At 39.0% G+C, this 14,186-nt stretch overlaps 1 protein-coding gene across 1 annotated transcript in view; it reads right to left on the bottom strand.

Moving 5' to 3' along the window:
* CFAP221 (cilia and flagella associated protein 221) overlaps positions 1-13,784 on the bottom strand; it is an 85,062-nt gene extending 71,278 nt beyond the window's left edge. The window contains exons 1-4 of the mRNA XM_083154312.1: positions 13,655-13,784; positions 4,810-4,985; positions 4,599-4,699; positions 4,212-4,298 (exon numbers count right to left, since the gene is read on the bottom strand). Of these exons, the coding sequence (XP_083010438.1) occupies positions 4,212-4,298; positions 4,599-4,699; positions 4,810-4,945 (324 nt within the window). The 5' untranslated portion in view covers positions 4,946-4,985; positions 13,655-13,784. The remainder of the gene's footprint in view (positions 1-4,211; positions 4,299-4,598; positions 4,700-4,809; positions 4,986-13,654) is intronic.
* Between the last annotated feature and the right edge of the window lie 402 nt (positions 13,785-14,186).

The following is a 14,186-nucleotide window of genomic DNA, read 5'->3' as shown; positions in this document are numbered from 1 at the left end:
ACACCATGCTGCACTGCAAGTGGGGCTGATGTAACATGCACCTGGGTAACACCATGCCGCAGTGCAGGTGGGGCAGATGTAACATGCACCTGGGTAACACCATGCTGCAGTGCAGGTGGGGCAGATGTAACATGCACCTGGGTAACACCATGCTGCACTGCAGGTGGGGCTGATGTAACATGCACCTGGGTAACACCATGCTGCACTGCAGGTGGGGCAGATGTAACATGCACCTGGGTAACACCATGCTGCACTGCAGGTGGGGCTGATGTAACATGCACCTGGGTAACACCATGCTGCACTGCAGGTGGGGCAGATGTAACATGCACCTTGGTAACACCATGCTGCACTGCAGGTGGGGCTGATTTAACATGTGCACCTGGGTAACACCATGCCGCAGTGCAGGTGGGGCAGATGTAACATGCACCTGGGTAACACCATGCTGCACTGCCGGTGGGGCTGATGTAAACATGTGCACCTGGGTAACACCATGCCGCGCTGCAGGTGGGGCAGATGTAACATGCACCTGGGTAACACCATGCTGCACTGCAGGTGGGGCAGATGCAACATGCACCGGGGTAACACCATGCTGCACTGCAGGTGGGGCTGATGTAACATGTGCACCTGGGTAACACCATGCCGCGCTGCAGGTGGGGCTGATGTAACCATGCATGTCCTCGTCATGGCATATTCGTTAGGTTAGTGGACCAACCCTCCACAGTACCCCATCATATTTCACTCGTTCCTATCCTACCTGAACATTATGCAGACTGTCCTACCACCGCAGCCAGCCCCCATCCTGCAGTTACACCGGTTACCCTGCATCTACTCTAATACACTATGCAGACTGTCCTACCACCGCAGCCAGCCCCCATCCTGCAGTTACACCGGTTACCCTGCATCTACTCTAATACACTATGCAGACTGTCCTACCACCGCAGCCAGCCCCCATCCTGCAGTTACACCGGGTACCCTGCATCTACTCTAATACACTATGCAGACTGTCCTACCACCGCAGCCAGCCCCCATCCTGCAGTTACACCGGTTACCCTGCATCTACTCTAATACACTATGCAGACTGTCCTACCACCGCAGCCAGCCCCCATCCTGCAGTTACACCGGGTACCCTGCATCTACTCTAATACACTATGCAGACTGTCCTACCACCGCAGCCAGCCACCATCCTGCAGTTACACCGGTTACCCTGCATCTACTCTAATACACTATGCAGACTGTCCTACCACCGCAGCCAGCCCCCATCCTGCAGTTACACCGGTTACCCTGCATCTACTCTAATACACTATGCAGACTGTCCTACCACCGCAGCCAGCCCCCATCCTGCAGTTACACCGGTTACCCTGCATCTACTCTAATACACTATGCAGACTGTCCTACCACCGCAGCCAGCCCCCATCCTGCAGTTACACCGGTTACCCTGCATCTACTCTAATACACTATGCAGACTGTCCTACCACCGCAGCCAGCCCGCATCCTGCAGTTACACCGGTTACCCTGCATCTACTCTAATACACTATGCAAACTGTCCTACCACCGCAGCCAGCCACCATCCTGCAGTTACACCAGTTACCCTGCATCTACTCTAATACACTATGCAAACTGTCCTACCACCGCAGCCAGCCACCATCCTGCAGTTACACCGGTTACCCTGCATCTACTCTAATACACTATGCAGACTGTCCTACCACCGCAGCCAGCCCCCATCCTGCAGTTACACCGGTTACCCTGCATCTACTCTAATACACTATGCAGACTGTCCTACCACCGCAGCCAGCCACCATCCTGCAGTTACACCGGTTACCCTGCATCTACTCTAATACACTATGCAAACTGTCCTACCACCGCAGCCAGCCACCATCCTGCAGTTACACCGGTTACCCAGCATCTACTCTAATACACTATGCAGACTGTCCTTCCACCGCAGCCAGCCCCCATCCTGCAGTTACACCGGTTACCCAGCATCTACTCTAATACACTATGCAGACTGTCCTACCACCGCAGCAAGCCCCCATCCTGCAGTTACACCGGTTACCCTGCATCTACTCTAATACACTATTCAGACTGTCCTACCACCGCAGCCAGCCACATTCCTGCAGTTACACCGGGTACCCTGCATCTACTCTAATACACTATGCAGACTGTCCTTCCACCGCAGCCAGCCACCATCCTGCAGTTACACCGGTTACCCTGCATCTACTCTAATACACTATGCAGACTGTCCTACCACCGCAGCCAGCCACCATCCTGCAGTTACACCGGTTACCCTGCATCTACTCTAATACACTATTCAGACTGTCCTACCACCGCAGCCAGCCACATTCCTGCAGTTACACCGGGTACCCTGCATCTACTCTAATACACTATGCAGACTGTCCTTCCACCGCAGCCAGCCACCATCCTGCAGTTACACCGGTTACCCTGCATCTACTCTAATACACTATTTTGAATTATTTTATTCTGCACCCCCTCCCATTCCCTATCCCCCATGACCATGGGCCTCCATTACAAAATTATGCCTCCATCCCACCCCCATCAAAAGTAGACCCCTCCCCCCAGTGGAAAAAGATCACCAGAATTATCAGGTCCCACCCCCTAGTGGTAACAGACCCCAGTGGCAGAGCTCCTGCCCTCATCCCCGATCTGAATGGGCCGCCACTGATTAATCCCCCCAGTGGCAAACGCAGGATTTTCAGAAGGGGGTTTCCAGAGGGGCGGAGCAAAGCACGGAGATGGACACTTAGGTGACCCAGTATATGCCGGGTCAGTTAAAGTATTATAGATAGACCAAATGTATATAAATAATAACTAAAAAAAAATATATATATATATATATATATATATATATATTTACATACATATACATAGATATATATACATACAGGGGCGTCAACAGCAGTGTAAACCCCTGGGCATAGCAATGTATTGGGGCCCCTACCGATCCTCCAGCAGTAGGGGTGGGGGAAGCTTTGATGTCCCACGGGTGGTAGGGGGTATTATATCAACCGCTCAGCATGTAGGGTCTGGATCAGTAAATTCCACTAATTACCCCTTTACTGCACAGATGATGGGAGATGGGGTGGGAGAAGGGGGCATTGGGCTGAATGAAGGGGCCCTGATACATAACTTCCAGGGTGGTAGAGGATGTTTAATATGCAGAGGAGGGGTGTGTAGTGGAGTGGGCTTATTATTCATAATTTTCTGGTGGGAGGACAGCTTGCTTGACTGCAGATATCTCCAGTTCCCGGAAATAGATTTCTTAGATTTTAATGGAATTAAAAACTAGAGAATCCCACCTACCAAATGGTATTATGGACTAGGGGACCAGAATTCAGAAGGCAGAGCAATCTGCCAATGAGTATATACAACTACAGTACATACCAGGTGTGTGGAGCTGGAGCAGTAACCAGCTGCTGGAAGGCTGATATCTCTGGTTTTGGGAACAGTAGAGACAAGCTACTAGTGTCCATCAAAGGGGGAGAGTCCCAGCTTTTGGAATATACCTCAGAAAAACTCTGAGGGGGATATTCAATCTGTAGGTCACGGCAGGCGAGCTTGCTCGCCTGCCGTGACCCAGTCCCGTTCTCGGTCAGCTCGACCGAGAACACGCAGGCGGGATTCAATGTCCCACCTGCAGCGGGGCGAGAAGGGGGCGTGGCCGCGAGTTGCGGCCGGGAAGTGACGAGCTGCAGCCGGCAGCTCGTCACTTCACGGCTGTTCTCGGCAGAACGAGCCCGACAGCTAGAGATGTCGGGCTCGTTCTGGAAGAAAACCCTGTTCAATGCTGTCGGGGAAGACAGCATTGAATAGGGCCCGTCGAGCATCTCCCCCACGGGAGATGCTCGACGGAGATTGAATATCCCCCTAAGTCAGACATAACCTGAAATAACTGACTGGGAAGAGCAATTAACAGGCTTGGATGGGGACCACTGTTTTGAAGTCAGATATCTCCGATTCCCAAGGGCCGATTTGTAAAATTCTTGTACCCATGGAAAGAGGGGACCCTCAGCTTTGAGCCTAGGGCCCTTAGACTCATGGGGGGGTTTCTAGGTACTCAGAAACCACCCTGCGTGCGCTACTGCCCCCCCCATCTCGCTTACTATACATGTCCGTTAATGTTTTAAATATATCCAGACACTGAAGGAGGGGAGGCCAATCACCTCATAGGAAATCAGTCACGTGCAAATGATACTCACGGCCTTCGTGTAGCTGATTGTGAAGTGCTTGTTCTGCGGGGGGATGATGTGCAGGTTGCTGACATCAGAGGAGATATTTAGCAGTTTCTGGAAAACAGATATAATTACACTGTGTACACAAATCACCTAGAAATACACACGGATTAGAACCGCTGTCAGCGGGGGTGGGACTACAAGCAACAGCAAACCTGTGTAATTCAAATAACTAGGAGCAAATGCTCTAAAAGAAAAGGTGTGAATAAGCCTCATTCCATAATGGGGAAACATACTAAGAATACGAATATGACTCAGTCGTATTCGTAATAGGAATCGATACGAATGGGTACGGACATATTTTTAAAGAAATACGATTTGTAAATAGGGCAGATTTACTGAAATGACACTTACAAGGGTTTGCTGGTGACATTTGCCAATTTCGTATCCCCCAAAATGAAGAACTCCAGGCTCAGCCTCCACTGACGCGTTCCTGACGAGTTTTGCGTAAATCTCTGCAAAGATATAAAATCATTCCTAGTAATGACTTGTGTGTGGGCGGGGCCTAGGCAGGAAGCAGGGGGTGGGGTTATCGCACAGGTACACCTATAGCAGTGCTACGTACTTGATTCCAGCAGGTGGTTGTAGACAGGTCTCCTCTGCGGCTCTCGCACCAAGCTATCAAGAAAAAGGGGTGACCGTTTCCCAAGCGTTTGGTCAGTTACGGCAAAGTCCACTGTAGGAGGCTGGGCGACCTCCATGATTACGCAGCGGTCAGTGCGGAGGAAGGGGAAGCAGTGTCTGGTGAAATAAAATGCAACATAATATCAAACAAAGTGTATACTTTAAATCATCAGTGGGGTTCAGGGTATATAGCACAAAATATTAAACATAACCAAATATAAAAATGTTTTATTATATAAAGAGGTACTAACAGGAGAGGTGGTAAACTAATTGGCAGTGGATATACATTTACTATAGATAATCAATCATATGAGTGAAAAGGAATGAGACGGCGTCTGTTTTTCGGCCCCATTGGTACATATGCACCATTATCCCACCTCCAATTGTGAAAAACTAGTAACACACAGAATAGGTCGGCAGCCCTACTAGGAGATCCCGCTAAGCTGGTAACACACAGAATGGGTCAGCAGCCCTACTAGGAGATCCCGCTAAGCTGGTAACACACAGAATGGGTCAGCAGCCCTACTAGGAGATCCCGCTAAGCTGGTAACACACAGAATAGGTCAGCAGCCCTACTAGGAGATCCCGCTAAGCCGGTAACACACAGAATATATGGGTGTAGTATGTATAATATACGGTGTATATTGGTGTACTATGTACAATATACAGTGTATATGGGTGTACTATGTACAATATACAGTGTATATGGGTGTAGTATGTATAATATACAGTGTATATTGGTGTACTATGTACAATATACAGTGTATATGGGTGTACTATGTACAATATACAGTGTATATGGGTGTAATATGTATAATATACAGTGTATATTGGTGTACTATGTACAATATACAGTGTATATGGGTGTAGTATGTATAATATACAGTGTATATGGGTGTACAATGTACAATATACAGTGTATATGGGTGTAGTATGTATAATATACAGTGTATATGGGTGTAGTATGTATAATATACAGTGTATATGGGTGTAGTATGTATAATATACAGTGTATATGGGTGTAGTATGTATAATATACAGTGTATATGGGTGTAGTATGTATAATATACAGTGTATATTGGTGTACTATGTATAATATACAGTGTATATGGGTGTATTATGTATATTGGTGTAGTATGTACAATATACAGTGTATATGGGTGTAGTATGTATAATATACAGTGTATATGGGTGCAGTATGTACAATATACAGTGTACAGTATATGGGTGTACTATGTATAATATACAGTGTATATGGGTGTAGTATGTATAATAAACAGTAAATATGGGTGTAGTATGTATAATACACAGTGAATATGGGTGTAGTATGTATAATATACAGTGTATATGGGTGTACTATGTATATACAGTGTATATGGGTGTAGTATGTATAATATACAGTGTATATGGGTGTAGTATGTATAATATACAGTGTATATGGGTGTACTATGTATAATATACAGTGTATATGGGTGTAGTATGTATATACAGTGTATATGGGTGTAGTATGTACGATATACAGTGTATATGCCGGGTGTAGTATGTATAATATACAGTGTATATGGGTGTAGTATTTATAATATCCAGTGTATATGGGTGTAGTATGTATATGGGTGTAGTATGTATAATATACAGTGTATATGGGTGTACTATGTATATACAGTGTATATGGGTGTATTATGTACAATATACAGAGTATATGGGTGTAGTATGTATAATATACAGTGTATATGGGTGCAGTATGTATAATATGCAGTGTATATGGGTGTAGTATGTATAATATACAGTGTATATGGGTGTAGTATGTACAATATACAGTGTATATGGGTGTAGTATGTACAATATACAGTGTATATGGGTGTAGTATGTATAATATACAGTGTATATGGGTGTACTATGTATAATACACAGTGTATATGGGTGTACTATGTATAATATACAGTGTATTTGGGTGTAGTATGTATAATATACAGTGTATATGGGTGTAGTATGTATAATATACAGTGTATATGGGTGTAGTATGTATAATATACAGTGTATTTGGGTGTAGTATTTATGATATACAGTGTATATGGGTGTACTATGTATATACAGTGTATATGGGTGTACTATGTATATACAGTGTATATGGGTGTACTATGTATATACAGTGTATATGGGTGTACTATTTATATACAGTGTATATGGGTGTACTATTTATATACAGTGTATATGGGTGTAGTATGTATATGGGTGCAGTATGTATAATATACAGTGTATATGGGTGTAGTATGTATAATATACAGTGTATATGGGTGTAGTATGTATAATATACAGTGTATATGGGTGTAGTATGTATAATATACAGTGTATTTGGGTGTAGTATTTATAATATACAGTGTATATGGGTGTACTATGTATATACAGTGTATATGGGTGTACTATGTATATACAGTGTATATGGGTGTACTATGTATATACAGTGTATATGGGTGTAGTATGTATAATATACAGTGTATATGGGTGTAGTATGTATAATATACAGTGTATATGGGTGCAGTATGTATAATATACAGTGTATATGGGTGCAGTATGTACAATATACAGTGTACAGTATATGGGTGTACTATGTATAATATAGTGTATTTGGGTGTAGTATGTATAATATACAGTGTATTTGGGGGTACTATGTACAATATACAGTGTATATGGGTGTAGTATGTATAATATACAGTGTATATGGGTGTAGTATGTATAATATACAGTGTATATGGGTGTAGTATGTATAATATACAGTGTATATGGGTGTAGTATGTATAATATACAGTGTATATGGGTGTAGTATGTATAATATACAGTGTATATTGGTGTACTATGTATAATATACAGTGTATATGGGTGTATTATGTATATTGGTGTAGTATGTACAATATACAGTGTATATGGGTGTAGTATGTATAATATACAGTGTATATGGGTGCAGTATGTACAATATACAGTGTACAGTATATGGGTGTACTATGTATAATATACAGTGTATATGGGTGTAGTATGTATAATAAACAGTAAATATGGGTGTAGTATGTATAATACACAGTGAATATGGGTGTAGTATGTATAATATACAGTGTATATGGGTGTACTATGTATATACAGTGTATATGGGTGTAGTATGTATAATATACAGTGTATATGGGTGTAGTATGTATAATATACAGTGTATATGGGTGTACTATGTATAATATACAGTGTATATGGGTGTAGTATGTATATACAGTGTATATGGGTGTAGTATGTACGATATACAGTGTATATGCCGGGTGTAGTATGTATAATATACAGTGTATATGGGTGTAGTATTTATAATATCCAGTGTATATGGGTGTAGTATGTATATGGGTGTAGTATGTATAATATACAGTGTATATGGGTGTACTATGTATATACAGTGTATATGGGTGTATTATGTACAATATACAGAGTATATGGGTGTAGTATGTATAATATACAGTGTATATGGGTGCAGTATGTATAATATGCAGTGTATATGGGTGTAGTATGTATAATATACAGTGTATATGGGTGTAGTATGTACAATATACAGTGTATATGGGTGTAGTATGTACAATATACAGTGTATATGGGTGTAGTATGTATAATATACAGTGTATATGGGTGTACTATGTATAATACACAGTGTATATGGGTGTACTATGTATAATATACAGTGTATTTGGGTGTAGTATGTATAATATACAGTGTATATGGGTGTAGTATGTATAATATACAGTGTATATGGGTGTAGTATGTATAATATACAGTGTATTTGGGTGTAGTATTTATGATATACAGTGTTTATGGGTGTACTATGTATATACAGTGTATATGGGTGTACTATGTATATACAGTGTATATGGGTGTACTATGTATATACAGTGTATATGGGTGTACTATTTATATACAGTGTATATGGGTGTACTATTTATATACAGTGTATATGGGTGTAGTATGTATATGGGTGCAGTATGTATAATATACAGTGTATATGGGTGTAGTATGTATAATATACAGTGTATATGGGTGTAGTATGTATAATATACAGTGTATATGGGTGTAGTATGTATAATATACAGTGTATTTGGGTGTAGTATTTATAATATACAGTGTATATGGGTGTACTATGTATATACAGTGTATATGGGTGTACTATGTATATACAGTGTATATGGGTGTACTATGTATATACAGTGTATATGGGTGTAGTATGTATAATATACAGTGTATATGGGTGTAGTATGTATAATATACAGTGTATATGGGTGCAGTATGTATAATATACAGTGTATATGGGTGCAGTATGTACAATATACAGTGTACAGTATATGGGTGTACTATGTATAATATACAGTGTATATGGGTGTAGTATGTATATACAGTGTATATGGGTGTAGTATGTATAATACACAGTGAATATGGGGTACTATGTATAATACACAGTCAATATGGGTGTAGTATGTATAATACACAGTGAATATGGGTGTAGTATGTATAATATACAGTGTATTTGGGTGTAGTATGTATAATATACAGTGTATATGGGTGTACTATGTATATACAGTGTATATGGGTGTACTATGTATATACCGTGTATATGGGTGTACTATGTATAATATACAGTGTATATGGGTGTAGTATGTATAATATACAGTGTATATGGGTGCAGTATGTATAATATACAGTGTATATGGGTGTAGTATGTATAATATACAGTGTATATGGGTGTAGTATGTACAATATACAGTGTATATGGGTGTACTATGTACAATATACAGTGTATATGGGTGTAGTATGTATAATATACAGTGTATATTGGTGTAGTATGTATAATATACAGTGTATATTGGTGTACTATGTACAATATACAGTGTATATGGGTGTACTATGTACAATATACAGTGTATATGGGTGTAATATGTATAATATACAGTGTATATTGGTGTACTATGTACAATATACAGTGTATATGGGTGTAGTATGTATAATATACAGTGTATATGGGTGTACTATGTACAATATACAGTGTATATGGGTGTAGTATGTATAATATACAGTGTATATGGGTGTAGTATGTATAATATACAGTGTATATGGGTGTAGTATGTATAATATACAGTGTATATGGGTGTAGTATGTATAATATACAGTGTATATGGGTGTACTATGTATATACAGTGTATATGGGTGTACTATGTATATACCGTGTATATGGGTGTACTATGTATAATATACAGTGTATATGGGTGCAGTATGTATAATATACAGTGTATATGGGTGCAGTATGTATAATATACAGTGTATATGGGTGTAGTATTTATAATATCCAGTGTATATGGGTGTAGTATGTATATGGGTGTAGTATGTATAATATACACTGTATATGGGTGTAGTATGTATAATATACAGTGTATATGGGTGTAGTATGTATAATATACAGTGTATATTGGTGTACTATGTATAATATACAGTGTATATGGGTGTACTATGTATATTGGTGTAGTATGTACAATATACAGTGTATATGGGTGTAGTATGTATAATATACAGTGTATATGGGTGCAGTATGTACAATATACAGTGTACAGTATATGGGTGTACTATGTATAATATACAGTGTATATGGGTGTAGTATGTATAATACACAGTGAATATGGGTGTAGTATGTATAATACACAGTGAATATGGGTGTAGTATGTATAATATACAGTGTATATGGGTGTACTATGTATATACAGTGTATATGGGTGTAGTATGTATAATATACAGTGTATATGGGTGTAGTATGTATAATATACAGTGTATATGGGTGTACTATGTATAATATACAGTGTATATGGGTGTAGTATGTATATACAGTGTATATGGGTGTAGTATGTACGATATACAGTGTATATGCCGGGTGTAGTATGTATAATATACAGTGTATATGGGTGTAGTATTTATAATATCCAGTGTATATGGGTGTAGTATGTATATGGGTGTAGTATGTATAATATACAGTGTATATGGGTGTACTATGTATATACAGTGTATATGGGTGTATTATGTACAATATACAGAGTATATGGGTGTAGTATGTATAATATACAGTGTATATGGGTGCAGTATGTATAATATGCAGTGTATATGGGTGTAGTATGTATAATATACAGTGTATATGGGTGTAGTATGTACAATATACAGTGTATATGGGTGTAGTATGTACAATATACAGTGTATATGGGTGTAGTATGTATAATATACAGTGTATATGGGTGTACTATGTATAATACACAGTGTATATGGGTGTACTATGTATAATATACAGTGTATTTGGGTGTAGTATGTATAATATACAGTGTATATGGGTGTAGTATGTATAATATACAGTGTATTTGGGTGTAGTATGTATAATATACAGTGTATTTGGGTGTAGTATTTATAATATACAGTGTATATGGGTGTACTATTTATATACAGTGTATATGGGTGTAGTATGTATATGGGTGCAGTATGTATAATATACAGTGTATATGGGTGTAGTATGTATAATATACAGTGTATATGGGTGTAGTATGTATAATATACAGTGTATATGGGTGTAGTATGTATAATATACAGTGTATTTGGGTGTAGTATTTATAATATACAGTGTATATGGGTGTACTATGTATATACAGTGTATATGGGTGTACTATGTATATACAGTGTATATGGGTGTACTATGTATATACAGTGTATATGGGTGTAGTATGTATAATATACAGTGTATATGGGTGTAGTATGTATAATATACAGTGTATATGGGTGTAGTATGTATAATATACAGTGTATATGGGTGCAGTATGTATAATATACAGTGTATATGGGTGCAGTATGTACAATATACAGTGTACAGTATATGGGTGTACTATGTATAATATACAGTGTATATGGGTGTAGTATGTATATACAGTGTATATGGGTGTAGTATGTATAATACACAGTGAATATGGGGTACTATGTATAATACACAGTGAATATGGGTGTAGTATGTATAATACACAGTGAATATGGGTGTAGTATGTATAATATACAGTGTATTTGGGTGTAGTATGTATAATATACAGTGTATATGGGTGTACTATGTATATACAGTGTATATGGGTGTACTATGTATATACCGTGTATATGGGTGTACTATGTATAATATACAGTGTATATGGGTGCAGTATGTATAATATACAGTGTATATGGGTGCAGTATGTATAATATACAGTGTATATGGGTGTAGTATGTATAATATACAGTGTATATGGGTGTAGTATGTATAATATACAGTGTATATGGGTGTAGTATGTATAATATACAGTGTATTTGGGTGTAGTATGTATAATATACAGTGTATATGGGTGTACTATGTATATACAGTGTATATGGGTGTACTATGTATATACAGTGTATATGGGTGTACTATGTATAATATACAGTGTATATGGGTGTACTATGTATAATATACAGTGTATATGGGTGTAGTATGTATAATATACAGTGCATATGGGTGTAGTATGTATAACATACAGTGTACTGTATATGGGTGTAGTATGTATAATATAGTGTATATGGGTGTGGTATGTATAATAATACAGTGTACTGTATATGGGTGTAGTATGTATAATATAGTGTATATGGGTGTAGTATGTATAATATACAGTGTATATGGGTGTAGTATGTACAATATACAGGGTATATGGGTGTACTATGTATAATATACAGTGTATATGGGTGTAGTATGTATAATATACAGTGTATATGGGTGTGGTATGTACAATATACAGGGTATATGGGTGTACTATGTATATACAGTGTATATGGGTGTACTATGTATATACAGTGTATATGGGTGTAGTATGTATAATATACAGTGTATATGGGTGTAATATGTATAATATACAGTGTATTTGGGTGTAGTATGTATAATATACAGTGTATATGGGTGTACTATGTATATACAGTGTATATGGGTGTACTATGTATATACCGGGTATATGGGTGTAGTATGTATAATATACAGTGTACTGTATATGGGTGTAGTATGTATAATATAGTGTATTTGGGTGTAGTATGTATAATATACAGTGTATTTGGGGGTACTATGTACAATATACAGTGTATATGGGTGTATTATGTATAATATACAGTGTATATGGGTGTAGTATGTATAATATACAGTGTATATGGGTGTAGTATGTATAATATACAGTGTATTTGGGTGTAGTATTATTTATTTATTTATTAACAGTTTCTTATATAGCATGTATAATATACAGTGTATATGGGTGTACTATGTATATACAGTGTATATGGGTGTACTATGTATATACCGGGTATATGGGTGTAGTATGTATAATATACAGTGTACTGTATATGGGTGTAGTATGTATAATATACAGTGTATATGGGTGTAGTATGTATAATATACAGTGTATTTGGGGGTACTATGTACAATATACAGTGGATATGGGTGTAGTATGTATAATATACAGTGTATATGGGTGTAGTATGTATAATATACAGTGTATATGGGTGTAGTATGTATAATATACAGTGTATATGGGTGTAGTATGTATATAATATACAGTGTATTTGGGTGTAGTATGTATAATATACAGTGTATATGGGTGTACTATGTATATACAGTGTATATGTGTGTAGTATGTATAATATACCTTGTGTACATGGTATGTATGTGTGAGTCTGTACACAGAGCATATACAGCAGGTAGAACATACTGGAGCTGCGGGTCACTGCTCGGGTAACATGCTGCGGCCGGGTGTCTCCTCTCCCCCTCCCTCCTGTAAGGAGGACGCGTTGCCAAGGTGACAGAGGACGTCGGGCTGTACCAAGTGCGCGCTGGGTAGGGGAGGGCGGCTACTGGGAGACCATGGTACTGCATGTGAGGGGGGAGGAGCAGATATACCTGCCGGCACTGCAGCTGCAGATCAGATTACTCTGGGTCCGATTCCGGGCCGGGCAAGGAGGCACAGGGTCCCTCCAGCCTGTGACCCTACGAGGTTCTGTTCCCGGCGCTGTTAATTATATTGTAACATACTGTACATGTCGTTCACTAACTAGCCTGTAACATATAGTAACTAGCTTATAACATACATGGCGTTCACTAACTAGCCTGTAACATACATGTCGTTCATTAACTAGCCTGTAACATACATGTCGTTCAATAACTAGCCTGTAACATACTAACTAGCTTGTAACATACATGGCGTTCACTAACTAGCCTGTAACATACATGTCGTTCATTAACTA

This window comes from Crinia signifera, chromosome 7 (assembly GCF_055691185.1).
Source record: "Crinia signifera chromosome 7, ASM5569118v1, whole genome shotgun sequence".
Classification (NCBI taxonomy): domain Eukaryota; kingdom Metazoa; phylum Chordata; class Amphibia; order Anura; family Myobatrachidae; genus Crinia; species Crinia signifera.
This window is presented reverse-complemented; position numbering and strand designations above follow the sequence as displayed.